The 14145-nt window shown below is 37.8% G+C and overlaps 2 protein-coding genes across 3 annotated transcripts; both read left to right on the top strand.

Moving 5' to 3' along the window:
* Positions 1-18: 18 nt before the first annotated feature.
* On the top strand, positions 19-3778 carry LOC120000803 (ATP sulfurylase 2-like). 2 transcript variants are annotated; one of them, XM_038848941.1, is made up of 5 exons: positions 19-769; positions 1465-1870; positions 2225-2485; positions 2793-2965; positions 3267-3778. In XM_038848941.1, the coding sequence occupies exons 1-5, from the start codon at positions 210-212 to the stop codon at positions 3424-3426; spliced, it is 1560 nt and encodes a 519-aa protein (XP_038704869.1). In that variant the 5' UTR covers positions 19-209; the 3' UTR covers positions 3427-3778. The 2 variants fall into 2 exon arrangements, with proteins under 2 accessions (XP_038704869.1, XP_038704870.1); XM_038848942.1 differs by having other exon boundaries at positions 21-769; positions 2879-2965.
* A 5837-nt stretch (positions 3779-9615) lies between these two features.
* Positions 9616-10433, top strand: LOC120000570 (auxin-responsive protein SAUR50-like). The gene has a single exon (XM_038848702.1). It carries the CDS (start codon positions 9785-9787, stop codon positions 10112-10114), a length of 330 nt encoding a protein of 109 aa, XP_038704630.1. The 5' UTR covers positions 9616-9784; the 3' UTR covers positions 10115-10433.
* Positions 10434-14145: the final 3712 nt, after the last annotated feature.

The raw sequence follows: 14145 nt of genomic DNA, 5'->3' as shown, positions 1-14145 counted from the left end.
CACAGACTCCAATTTGGAAGAAGAAAGCAAATTTGGAGAAACTTCCGTCCACAAACCCGAAGTGACGGCGATTCAAACGTGTGGATCTCTTTTTTCCAGTTCAGTCGCAAGCCTTTTCTTTTCTCCTCCAAAAATGCACTCATACTCCGCATTTATGCTACATCTTCCCCAATTTACCGGATTCTTACCGTTGCACTATTTCTCAGATCATGTCTTTCGCAATTAAACTACATCTCAGTCCCTACCTAAACCATAATCTCCAAACAACGACCCATCAAGCAAAGCTCACAAATTGTTCGACGAAATTCCGACTGAAACCGATTTACCACTCGAACCAATTAATCCATTTTGAGGGTGGGCGACGGAAATTCAAAATGCAGGGTTCTTCAGGTACGGGTCTGTCGATCAAGAGCTCATTGATTGATCCGGATGGTGGGGTGTTGGTGGATTTGGTGGTGCCGGAGAGTGAGAGGGGATTGAAGTTGAAAGAGGCGGAGTCAATGCCCAAGGTGAGCCTGACTAAGATCGATCTCGAGTGGGTGCATGTGATTAGTGAAGGATGGGCGAGCCCTTTGAGAGGATTCATGAGGGAGGATGAGTATTTGCAGAGTTTGCATTTCAATTCTTTGAGAATGGAGGATGGCACTGTCGTCAACATGTCGCTCCCCATTGTTTTGGCCATCGAAGATGAGACGAAGGAGGGAATTGGGTCGTCGAAGGATGTTGGGTTGGTTGCTCCAGACGGAGAGTTGGTTGGCATTCTCAGAAGGTTTGTCTTATACTCTTATTTGTGGATTATGACGTTGGAGAGTTGCATATTTTATGCGTTGAAATGGATTGTTATTGCCCAACAAATTGTTGGATATAAAAGTAACGTAGTTTGTTGTTTGGCTAGCATTTCTAAGGAGCCTTTTGCATCTCCGTTTTCTAGCTGATCATCGGCATTTGCATCTAGTGGGAATTTTGATAAGCAAGGAACTTATTCAGTCATTCATAGAGCCCGACCTTGGATGGCTGCCTACTATCACATTTTGGACTTTTATTCCTAGATGCTTGAAATGTCATATTAGACGGGCACTTCTTAGTGTTTTTAATTCATGCACATTGCATACATATTTTGCGTAAAAAATAAAAAAAAAAAAAATTGTTCTGTATAACACCAAAGCATCCCATAGTATCTCAAAAGAAACCAAATGTATATTGTAAATGATGAAAGCATGAGCTGCACCAGCTGAATGTCCTGTCAACTAATCGACTCTCTCTCTGTCTCTCTCTCTCTCGTTGTGTGTGTGTGTGTCCATATATATATATATATATTGTAAATGATGAAAGCATGAGCTGCACCAGCTGAATGTCCTGTCAACTAATCGACTCTCTCTCTGTCTCTCTCTCTCTCTCGTTGTGTGTGTGTGTGTCTATATATATATATATGTATCGGTTTGTAAATGTTGATTTTTATTGCAGCATTGAGATATTCAAGCATAACAAGGAAGAAAGAATAGCTAGAACGTGGGGAACAACTGCACCCGGCCTGCCATATGTTGAGGAGACTGTCTCTCCAGCTGGAAATTGGCTCATAGGTGGGGATCTGGAAGTCTTAAAGCCCATTAAATATAACGATGGTCTTGATCACTACAGGATTTCTCCTCAGCAACTCAGAAAGGAATTTGATAGGCGTCAGGCTGATGCAGTTTTTGCATTCCAGTTGAGGAACCCTGTGCATAATGGGCATGCTTTATTGATGAATGATACACGCAGACGACTTTTGGAGATGGGTTACAAAAATCCAATCCTGCTGCTTCACCCTTTAGGGGGCTACACAAAGGCTGATGATGTGCCTTTAGATGTTAGAATGGAGCAACACAGCAAGGTATCTCCATTTGCTTTCTTTATGTCACCTTTTGGGTTCATATTTTCTTATTCAGTATAGTCTTATATATGAGAATGTGTCTTTTAGCCCCATGAAAGTCGATACCATTATTGGCTTCCAATATTCTTGAAACAAGTCCGTTCCCTCTGGTGCGAGTCATAACACTTTTCAACTTGTTTTTACTGATTTGTGGCTGACCATAGACCATGATTCTTTGTTTCTTTAACTCAGATTGCAAGCCATTTTTTCTCACATGTCCTGTGTACTGAAATGCTTTATGTATCTCAAATTGCTTCTGTTCATTTTGTGATGGTTACAGTGTCTAGATTTTCTTAAGAATTTGTTCCTGTACAGGTCCTAGAAGATGGAGTTCTTGATCCCGAGACAACCATTGTTGCAATATTCCCCTCACCCATGCATTATGCCGGACCAACTGAAGTACAGTGGCATGCTAAGGCACGGATAAATGCTGGTGCTAACTTTTATATTGTAGGTCGTGACCCTGCTGGTATGGGTCACCCGACAGAGAAGAGAGATTTATATAACCCTGATCATGGGAAAAAGGTTCTAAGCATGGCACCTGGATTGGAGAAGCTAAATATTTTGCCATTTAGGGTGGGTACCTTATGCACTCCTTTCAGAATTGGCAAACTACTGTTTATTCTCTCTATTCTTTTTCTTCTTAATATCACATTTAGCTTAGATTATATGCCGGGGTAACCAGGATTTATCTGAAGTTGCTACAATTTTGTACAAGAAAAAGGACAGTGGGAACACAATAGGCTTTGAGGTCATCACTGAAATAATTAAACCCCTCTTAGCGATGGAGAACAAACATATACTCTTACTATGCTGCATTAACATAAGATTACTATGCCATTATCAAGTACTCTTATTCTAATTTGATACACTTCTCCTGTAGTGCTCTCTTTGTATATGCCAATTGATGGTTTCAAGTCTTCCTAAATGTGATGCCACTGAGCAAACTTTCTTTGTCATATCTGGCAGGTCGCAGCATATGACACTGTGGCAAAGAAGATGGCATTTTTCGATCCTTCACGTGCCAATGAGTTCCTCTTCATCTCTGGGACAAAGGTAGGGAGAGTATTTCATTCATTGATAGCAAATCTCAGGTTTCAGAGATCTTAAAGGAGTTTAAGACTGTGATTCACATTCAGAAGTGGAAGAGTCACAACTTCCCAGTCCATATTAGGCTAGGAGCTCCCTTGTGATTTGATGTAGTATCTCCATTTGATTTATTTAAACATGCTGATAAGGCCCAACCAAATCTGGTGGTGAAGAAACCAATGGGGTATCTAATGTTTTATTATTAGATAAGCATTTTATTTTACCGATACTCGTAAAAAAAATTCATCGCTCTTGTTGTTTGCTGCAGATGCGCTCTTATGCCAGAAATGGTGAGAACCCTCCTGATGGTTTTATGTGCCCTGGTGGTTGGGAAGTCCTTGTCAAATATTACTCAAGCTTGCAGGCGGAGGAAGCAAAACAGGAGCCTGCTGTTTTATCTGCCTAAATCTAAAGGATTTGTTTGCTAGCAGAGTTCGCGTCATAGCCGGTTCAAGTGCCAGAAGAATGAGTGCTACTCTGAAGTCTAAACCGCAGACCGTTTTGCTTAGTCTGCGTCCAACACTTCCGGAAAAAAAAATGGTGGGAACAAGTATACTTAGAGGTACATCTGTTTCTCCTGGCTCCTAGTCCAATCTGGAGGTTACTGAAACTTGTAGTTTTGGTTTTTTTTTTTTTTTTTTTTGTAAGATTGAACTTCAGTGTTCTATATCCCATATTTTGGAGATCTTGCAATGAAGGGGGAATTGATTTCCTTCATAATTCGACCTGAAATGAGAGAGAAAATTAAATAATGTAATGAAGGAATGATTTCTCCTAAAATTTCTCCTCTTTTCCCCAGAAGACAAACACATACAACCTTTCAGCATCTCTGTCTCAAACAATATGTAAGTTCCTCTGAGTCGTTTCTCTTCTAATGTTCTCTCTACCTGGGCTGATCTAGCCAGCCTATAATCATTGATAGGTGGACCTGTGGTCCTGCTCTATGGATCTTCTTGTTTTCAGTTCGGGCCCAAACAACTCACTAGTCGAGGTTAGGCCTTCTTTCATCTTCACGTGGTCCAGGTTTCATGGGTCATTCATTGAACCTGGGCTTTGTTTTACAGCCGCACGGTTGTGGTCCTTATTGTCGACGGTTGTCTAACCAAGACAAGCTTGCTCACAAGTGATGACAAAATTTCCTCTCAAACCCGCTCTTCATGTCGAAATTGTCCATCATACTCGCATCAAATATATTATCCACTTTGAGTTTACCAATTTTCGATGGATACATCAAGCACACACAACTTTATTTTTTTTGATCCGTCTCACTTAATGATACTTAAGCTTAGAAAAATGCATTAGTGTGGTAGGGTCATGGGTTTTCTTTCCTATAAACTACATGGTTTGGGCATCCCAAACCGATATGGGATATGAACGCTCCCTTGCACTTATGAGATGGGTTATGTCAGATCCAATAAGTGGACAGATAGAAGCTTCGATATCATGTTGAAAATCTTAATACTACTTGCATCAAAGATATTATCCGCTTCGAGTTTACCGATTTTCGTCCCTAAACATCAATTTATCTCACTTAACTCAAATATCCTAGATGATAACTTTTTTGATGGCACATAAAACTCATACACATGCAACACATACTCACACACAAATATGTTATCCGCAAGATGCGAACTCCACACCGTGAATAGAAATACACGAATGGTTAGCCAATTCAGCTGAGTACCGGCGTGTCCCTAGATGGCAATCACTTAGCAATTTGATTAACATAAATTCTATGTATGCAAAGCTTGTGTTGACTTGTAACCCTTTATGCCACAATCTCTGTCTCTGTCATCAAATCTTGTCAATTAAACAGCTAAAGACGCGTGTAGAAAAAATGAAAGTATAATAATCGAGCCAACCTGGCTTGGACCCTCTGAGTATAATGATGTTCCCTGACGCAGGGTGCAACCACAAGTGCACCTAATTGAGCTTCACACATTAATGTTTATTTCTTCAGCAATACATGTGCTCTTCAGTCTTGGCTTTCCATGGCTGAGGTACATCCGTAAAAGTCCTTGGTCTTCCTTGATCCCTGCCTTAGCTGTAATGGGCCCATTAGAAGCCCAATCTCAATCACTAATTTTCCTTGCATTTTTTTTCTCCTACTGTTCAAATTTAAATTATTGTCCATTTGAGCATATACAAGAAAAAATCCGGGCCATCAAATTCATGCGCACAAAAATTTCTCACCTGATGATGGGATAAATTGTGTTAAACCTCAGCGCGCGATCACAAAGGTATTACTTCCAATTAAATTATTCATCCACAGCCAACGTTGTTGTTCTGGATAATTACAATTTATCTATTTTTGCACAAAAAGATGAGTGTGTATGAGGTGGAGGCATTGTACTAAAAAAGATACCCAAAAAAATGTAGTTGTAGTATGAAAAGGTGTTTTCAGTTTTGGGCAGTTGGGTTTGACATATCATACAAGTCCTTACTATGTTGTCTTTTATTAGAGCTTATGAGGTTCTTTGGGTGGGCGGGGAGACAAAGGTAACATGGCCTTCACATGCACAACAGAGACTCACTTTCTACCACATAAAATTGACACTGAAACTTAATTTGATTATTAAATAGTTTGGTTAAAAAAGGACAATCACTGCATGCCTTTCGGATTTTAAAGTCGTGCGGATGAGAGTTGCAAAACGAACAATATTGTGTTAATGGGTTACGCCTGTATCAATTTAGTATTAAAGCTGAGGTAGAATGCATGTGAGGTCACACGAGAACGTGTCTTTGCAGATAGGGGTAATGATACAAAAGATCTTTTAGTGGAAGGTGATTGGTCATTCCTCTATCCCACATCATCTGAGTATGAAGTTATGAAGTGTTTTGTATGGTCTTGTTCACCCTTTAACTAGCATGATGCGCTTTAAAATCCTACTGGTGAGACGTAACAATATTATGTTAGTGGGTTGGTCTGCATCAATTTGATATATGGAGGATAAGACGAGGATGTGTCTCTTTGAAGAGGAGAGGTAATGATGCAGAATGTACTCTAGTGAAGATGATTGGTCGTCCTAACTAACACAACGCGTTTTAAAGTATTGATAGTGTGTTTGCACTGCATTTAGGTGCACCTCAGTTCACAACATCATAGTTTTTTGTGACAAGCCAAACGTTTTTTGTCAACAGAACTCACCTCATAGCATCACAGCTTTTTATCACGCAGGACCTCACCTCACCTCACCTCACAACACTGCCAAACGGGCACATTTTATGTTGAATTGTCACACGTAATCAAATTAAGTCAATTATTTTATTTTATATTAATATACAATGTAAACGTTAAGTGATTTTATATTAATATTATTAGTCATCTAATATAACCGTAATTTAGATACGTCAAATGTCCCTGACTGAGGTCATGGGTTCTAGTCTCACCTCCTCCGAATATTTACAAGGAGGTGTGTGGGCTTAGTCTGCCCCTACGTGGGTTTGATAGTCTGCCCCTGCGTGGGCTTGATTTGTGCCTCCTGCGTGGGGCTTGTTGACACTTGTACTTTCATAGGCTTGATCTGGTGGTGTGTCGTATATTGTGTTTGTATTTGTACTCAAAAAAAAAAAAATGCACCTCACAGCATCTCATCACAGTTTTAAAAGTGATGCGTCAAATAGTTTCACGTTTGAACTAACCTCACAACACCACAATATTAAACCTCACAACAACATTGCACAACAATTCACAGCACCTCCAAACCCAAACGGACAATATTACTAGAGAGATAAAGAGAGCAGGACCCCACTGAATTCATATTTGCTCAGTCTCTATCTCTCTCTGTTTTTATCTTTTCCCAAATCACGAACCAATCTCCTTCACAGAACATGGAGGAGTTTCCTCTTATGATTGTACTGGTCCTGCTCTGCCCCTTGTACGGATTCATTTCCATTCACCTTCATTAAAGTCTATTAGTTTAACTAATAACACATAAACTGAGGAACTGAGACGTGCATTTAGATGCTCTGTTTCTCGGAAGCTCGTATTGTACGGTCAATGTTATCTAGACATTACGGAATCACTGCAACTTGAGCCATCCACGCAGTTCCTTATGCACGCATTGAAGTTCCGCAACAACTCATCACTCATCCATGTACTGTCATTGTACTAATTGTCAACTTTATACAAAGAAGAGATTAAATGACAAACAATAAACAGAGGGAGAGAGAGAGGAAGGGAGAGAGGACGTATGCCGGACGTAGCCGTATAAGCAATTAATGGTGGGTAGAGGAGACTAATTCAGTAGAAAGACAAGGCTTATCTGGGGCTTTACGAGATGGGATTGTAGATTTTTCCTGCAAAAAATATCTTATTTCATATCCATTAAAGCTAGAAAGATATATACATATATATACAGGGGCGTCCTAGACTCCTAGCAACCGCCAGGGCTCTAAATCTCTAGAGCTCCGTATTTTTGAAAAAATACTAATGTTATAATGGCACTAAACCCATTGAAGGTACATACGACATTTAATTTTATTAAGAGGATTCTCTTTTCAGAGTTTGCCCAGCACACTCGAAAACAAACTCATGTATACCAATGTGTGTGTGGACGGTACTAGTAGTACTGCTTCTTCTTTGATTTCATGTATCAGTGTTTGATTATGACAATGCTTCCTTGTTGTTGTGCCGGTACTCGTACCAATGGGACCAAATGCCTAGTCTTCTTGTGGCTCACACGATAAAGGGTACACCCTAGTCCCTATATATATAATGTGATGAAATTATCACATGCTGTTGCATTCAACAGCTGTGAAAGTGGACTGAAACAGTGAGTTCCATTTTGTTCAAATGGGCTGAAACAGTGGGTCTGATCTTGTTTTTAAGTGAACAACAGGGTCCGTCGTCTGCGTGTGAGAAACCATCTATATAAATAAATATGTGTGTGTGTATGTTTGACAAGATGTCTCACCTTGCGTTTATAAATATCATGACGACTAGGGTTTCAAATTTCTCTGATATCATGTTAAGACTGAGTGGCTCCACCATCTTTGGGTGTTCTAATTAGGCAATGCGATTAATCTAATAAACCTTAAATATGCTAATCAAAAACCCCCTCTCTTTTTTTTCTTTTTTTTTTTTCTATTAGTGTTATGTGCTCCCTGTATTTTGAAGTGGGCCTGCTGGAATTTGCACCATTGATCAGTATTGTTGCTCCAATTAATAGCACCTTCTGAAGTTGTAGAAATAAGAAGAGAGGACCAGCACTAATTAATTGGTTGCTCTTTCAGCTCCACAAATTGGCCATGAATATTAGTAATAATTAATTAACACAGCAACCTCAAAAATTCAAAAAAGTTAAAAAGTGCTGCTTGTAATTTTATAAATTAATTAATAGATAACAATACTTTCATAGCTATGGAAAGCCAAATTAAAACACATATAACCTAAAAAAGTGCACCAAAACAAAGAGTCATGACTCATGACTATACTAGTTGCCCTCCTCATGCCTCACCCATCGGTGAATGACACATCTTTAGCTTTTATTTATTATTTTAATTAAGTTATGTCGAAAAATCTAAGTTCAAACACATTAGGAGTGTTCTCCGCTATGTGTCATGGGTCCACACAGAATAGTATTAGAGCAAAGTCTTAATCCATTTGGACGTGACTTTTGTCTGTATATTTGTTGGCTCTGACATAATTCAATGTACAAGTGCGAAGAGTGTCAAAACAAAGATCTCACATTGGATTGACATAACTCAATGGAGTTATATAAAAGTAAATGTATTGCACCTCTCACACAAGGACATAACGTGTTTTTTGGGCCTAATAACCAATGACGACAATCTATAAAGAATAAATCTGTGTAGACCCGTGTTTTTGAGCGGACAATATGATTCATGTGTTTGGGCTTAATTAACTACTGTTAAGGTTAATAAAAAAACAGAGGAGAAAAGGAGGAGCAGACCTGCAAGCTTTAGCAGAAGCATTCATGTGGGTTACTGCACTCAATTCTGTCACTTACTACTCCACAGAGAAATCACGAGCTCAACAGCAACTGGTGGTACACTCCACAGTACACTTACTATTGATCCTTGAATCAGGTACTGATTGGGAATCGAAAATTGGGACCAAAAACAGACACTCCATGGTGAAGCTTCACAGCTAAGGAGTGAAGAATTTAATCATGAAAGTTCTAAGGAGGAATTCCAAAGCTAAGACAGCAAAATAGGGAACTGTGTCCAAACATCCCATAAAGAGGGAGCAGAGCAGAGCTGAGCATGCAAGAAGCTTAAAAAACCAGTAAAGAAACAATTAATTACTTCTCAAAATAGAGTAGTGGAAGATGGATGTGGTTGGTAGTATTATAGCATGGGAAATGCTTTCACCAATTGGTATGATTGAAAAAAAGTTTTAAAAAGGTGAATAATAATGAAAGAGGAAATGCAGGGACTTGTGAGCAATTGTTACAGTAGAGACAAATATTACTTGAAAATCTAAAACCAAACAATAGAGAGAGATATAGGGAGAGGTAGAGGGAGAGGAGGGACCCTGATGTCCTTATGAAGGGCAACAAACCCAATGGGATTGACAATTTGGCAACCCCAGCATGTCCTAGACCTCACACTTGCCTAAAAAGTAAAAACCTCACTTTGGTCACAAACCCCACATGCTTCTGTTTCCAGCCCTCTCTCCTTAAATACCCACCTCCACAACACCACAATCCCTCCCAACCTTTCCACAAACTCAATACATCAAACACCTCTTGAGGATTATTTCTCAAAGACTCTCTCTTCTTCTTCTTCTACTTTTTCTGCTACCCCTTTCTTGTGCCCAAAATGGCTATCAGAAAATCAAACCACAAGCAGTCTCAGACAACAGTAGTGATCAAGCAAATCGTCAAGAGATGTTCAAGCTTGGGAAAGAACAAACATGGGTACCAAGATCAAGAATCAGGGCTTCCTTTGGATGTCCCAAAAGGTCATTTTGTTGTATATGTTGGTGAGAACAGAAGCAGATACATTGTGCCCATATCTTTCTTGTCTAGACCTGAGTTTCAAAGCTTGCTTCACCAAGCAGAGGAGGAGTTTGGGTTTGATCATGACATGGGTCTCACAATCCCTTGTGAGGAAGTCGTTTTTCAGTCTTTAACATCAATGCTCAGATGAGAAAAGAAGATCATTCAGGGTTTAGGCTAGCTTTTTTTGTTTTGAGAAAAAATATTATGACTAAAAGATGAAGCTGCTTCACTTGCTTCTCTGGTCATCTTAATTTTCTCTGGTGTTTTTTTTTTTTTCAGATTTGGATTTTTTGGGAGGGTTTCCTTATACAATGACTCTGACCCAACAAAACCCAAGAATATAACTATCTGGGTTCGGATTTGTAAATTAAAAAGCTCAAGACTTTGGTCTATTAGACCAATATATGTATCCATCCGGTTGAAGAACAAATGAAGGACATCTGGGGTTTGTCCCCTTCTTTTGTTCACTTTTCATCTCCTTGTCAAAGGGTTTTTTTTTTTCATTGAGGACTTATTACAAACAGTTTACGGAGACAGAACTTGGTTCCAGAGTTTTGTCGTCTTTGATTCACATTCTGTATCGATTAAAACCAATGTAGCCGTTAAAGCTGTTGCAAAAAGACACCCAATGAACAGTTGAATACAAACGGAGCGTATTTTATGTGATTTTGTCTGGCACGAAGATCCATAGAAACAATGTATAACCGTGCATTTCTCGTTCATTTTTCAATCAAGAAAACAGGGAACCTTTTTTTTATTATGTTCAAAATTATTTTTTTTTGTCATTTTACATATTATTTCTTATACTAAGCATTCCGTATAAAATAAAAACGAGTTGAAGTTATTTTAAAAATAGTCCAAACATCCAATAAATTCATTAAAGGATAATTTTATACTATAGGAAGTCTTATCCATTCATCCAAACGAAGCCTAAAATTTAAATTTCTAAGAAACATAGGGGTAGTTGCAAGATAAAGAAAAACCTGCTTTGCTTCAAAATAAAACCAAAACACAGAGTTAGGAGGCAGAGATCAATCAATTGCAGCCAAACAAAGCTTGTAGAGCAAGTCCTTAGATAGTTGTATATCAAGTATTGTGCCCGAATTACTCCGGCTGATATCTCAGTTGATGAATTTCTCTAGGGTTAAACTATATGGACTCGAAATGTCCTGAGTTTGATTTTCACATAGCATAACACTCTCTTGGCCACGCGCGAGGTTTTAACCGAATATTACTTCAAGTGACGCATATTGTATTGGAATCTAAGCAACAGAGTTTCTAAACCAGGATTTGTTTTTCTTAATTGGCTCTTAAATCTTTCGATCTCATAAAAAAACTCTTCTTGAGTTTCTGACAAGTCTTTCTTTAAAATAGAAGTTGCATCTTCCCTCCTCCCTAAGTCACCAGAAGAACAAAATCTGGAAAGTTTTTTTTTTTTTTTTTTATATCTTTGACCATCTCTCTCTATATAATTACTTACTTGACTTTGTAATTAGATGAAAATTTCAAGGAACATGACTAGCTCTGCCTTTGCCTTTTCAGAGATGGCCTTAAGTGGGTTGGCGACAATAAAGTAGAAAATATAATAAACCCCTAAAATCATGCTAATCGAATCAAGACTACATTTAAGCCACAAACCTAGCTTACTAAGTCAGTAAGTCGTCGTGGAAAGACTTGCAAAATTATTGATAGAAAAAAGTAATTTGTTTTTGAACCGTACATGGAATTTTACCATGTCCTTCCATGCGTGATTTGCGGATTATTACTAGGGTTGAATTTAGCATTGGATATAATGACGGCGGAACTTAATGCGAGGGTCTAGGGGCTCTATTGGGTTCTATATATATCACTATAATAACGTTAAGCTAAAAATAAAAACTAAATGCATAAATTTGATAAAACTTTACCATTACTTTTTTTTTTTCTCATGCTTTGATAATATTGCATAATAACCTCATTCGGAATTCGATCATGGGCACTTGAGGTTGTTATTAGTGCTTAAACTTGGTCTATGCAGCTGGGTCTAACACATATGAGACTAATTTAATGTTTATTTTTCTTTCTCAATATTTAGGGGTCAAAGTCCACTAGTAAATTTTTTTTCTAAAAATATTGTACTAATATGATTAATTTTTTTTAGGGGGCGGCCACCCACCCTTGGCTGTGGGTGGCTTCGCCCCTGATTATTACGTAGACATACAAGTTTATTCAGTGCACACTCAATCCGAGAATGTTAAGTTGTTTGGATATTGGAAAATCCAAATTTGACTCGTCACATTCAGGACTAAATGATTATCCAACTTAATACGCCCGTAGAGATTTATATTTGAAAAAAAAAGTTATTTTATAAGTTGTTGAATGAACTGATAGGTGTTTGGTGATACTTTTAAAGTTGACAAAGCTTATATTTAGGAAAAATATGAGCAGAAATTTGTGCGCTCATGTAACTACTGAAATAAGCATCATTTTTTAGTTCCTTATTTTGAAGCCTTGCGCTATCATAATCGCTAACGTATTTAGACAGTTTAGTGATATTTTAAAATTAGCCTAATTGCTTCTCCAAACGGAGCCCTAATATTAATAACATAATAGAGCATTGGAGAGATTATGCATGTTACACCTAATAATTTTTTGAAATGAGTTTTCTTTGAAATTGAGGGCAGAATAAAGCTTAGTCAAGAGACTTCATTTCTGAAAAATAATCATGGATATTCTATATCCACTTTTTTTTTTTGTTGAAAATAGGACACAGAGAGTTCACATGCAAAACAGTACAAATGTAATTGTAAGTATAAATATAGTCTTTTACTAATTCTAATTACTATTTATAGTTTATTTTGTTGGTTTATTGTTTAATGTCCCTGCGGATTCATGTCGGTCCAATTTTATGTCATTTTTTGCTTTTCAAAGTTCAGAGTTTATCATAAATATGGTTCCAAGTATACCAAACCGTACATAGAGCAGCAGAAGAAACTGTCATGTATATTGATTTCTCTTTACAACCCAATTAATATATGTCTCTCCAAATTGATTCATGCATTGGAATTGTACATGCAATCAAAGAGTAGGTATTAGTTAAAATGTTTGTTGTTAATTAGGTTTTTGTAGTTAGTTTGTTTTCCCATCTTATCTTTAAATCCATCTTTGTCTAGAAGTTTTCCTTGTATAGTTAGATTTAGTGAACATATGGTAAGCTTGAATTTTCATTTAATTAATCTGACCTTATAAACAATTAGATTCAATTAAACAACAAAATTGATGTTACATAAGTTTTCCACTTAACGACATGGTAAATTTTCCACGAGGATATTACTCCCGGTGGGAATCGAACTCTGGATCTCGATCCCAAGTCCATACGAGTATTGTTACCAGTGAGAATTGAACTTAGAATCTCCTAAGTTCACACGTTTTGGTCTAAAAAAAATTCACTGAGTAAACTATTACCCAAGTTACAAAATTGTGATTACTTTAATAAGAAGAATATAACCAACAGAAGTCATGGGAACGTATCAAATAAAGTTAGAATGTCAAGTCCCTTAATGCAACATGATTGAGAAGTGAAAAGACTCCTTAATCATGCATGGAACCCAATAATGGCATGATATAAAGCATGACAAGCCCCACAGAGAGAGAGAAGGAGAGAGAGAGAATTCTTGAGAGAGAGAGAGTAGGAAAATTCTTGCAAGGCCAAGGATGACAAAGTCATGTATAGGCATGATGTTAAGCGGTGCATGGTTGGTATTATCTATCACTCTCCTATCAGATTGTTTAGTATTTAGTTGCTTTCCAGCTTAATACGTAATAATATTCTTCTTCTTCTAATTTCTTCTTGTTGAATTGTTCATTTTCCTGGTGTATACGTTTGGTGTGCTTAGTTGTTAGAGATAATCTGTACCAATTATGCTGGGTGGGTGCACAATGGTGTAGGCCATGCATGTTCGGTGACTTAACTCAATGTTTGATATCATTGCTGGTCTTCGGTCTTCCCTGTTGGAAATTCAGATTTTTTTTATGTATGCTTTCACTACCACACACAACTCGACTTTAATTCCCTTTTTTTCCAAAAAGAAAAAAAAATACTTGGTATCGAAGTAGGACCCAACTATGATGTCGGGTTCACTTACCTCCATCCATTTGGGTCACCTATTGAACCTTTTGAATGTCGATATGAACGGATCA

The sequence above is a fragment of the Tripterygium wilfordii genome, chromosome 6 (genome assembly GCF_013401445.1).
Source record: "Tripterygium wilfordii isolate XIE 37 chromosome 6, ASM1340144v1, whole genome shotgun sequence".
Classification (NCBI taxonomy): domain Eukaryota; kingdom Viridiplantae; phylum Streptophyta; class Magnoliopsida; order Celastrales; family Celastraceae; genus Tripterygium; species Tripterygium wilfordii.
This window is presented reverse-complemented; position numbering and strand designations above follow the sequence as displayed.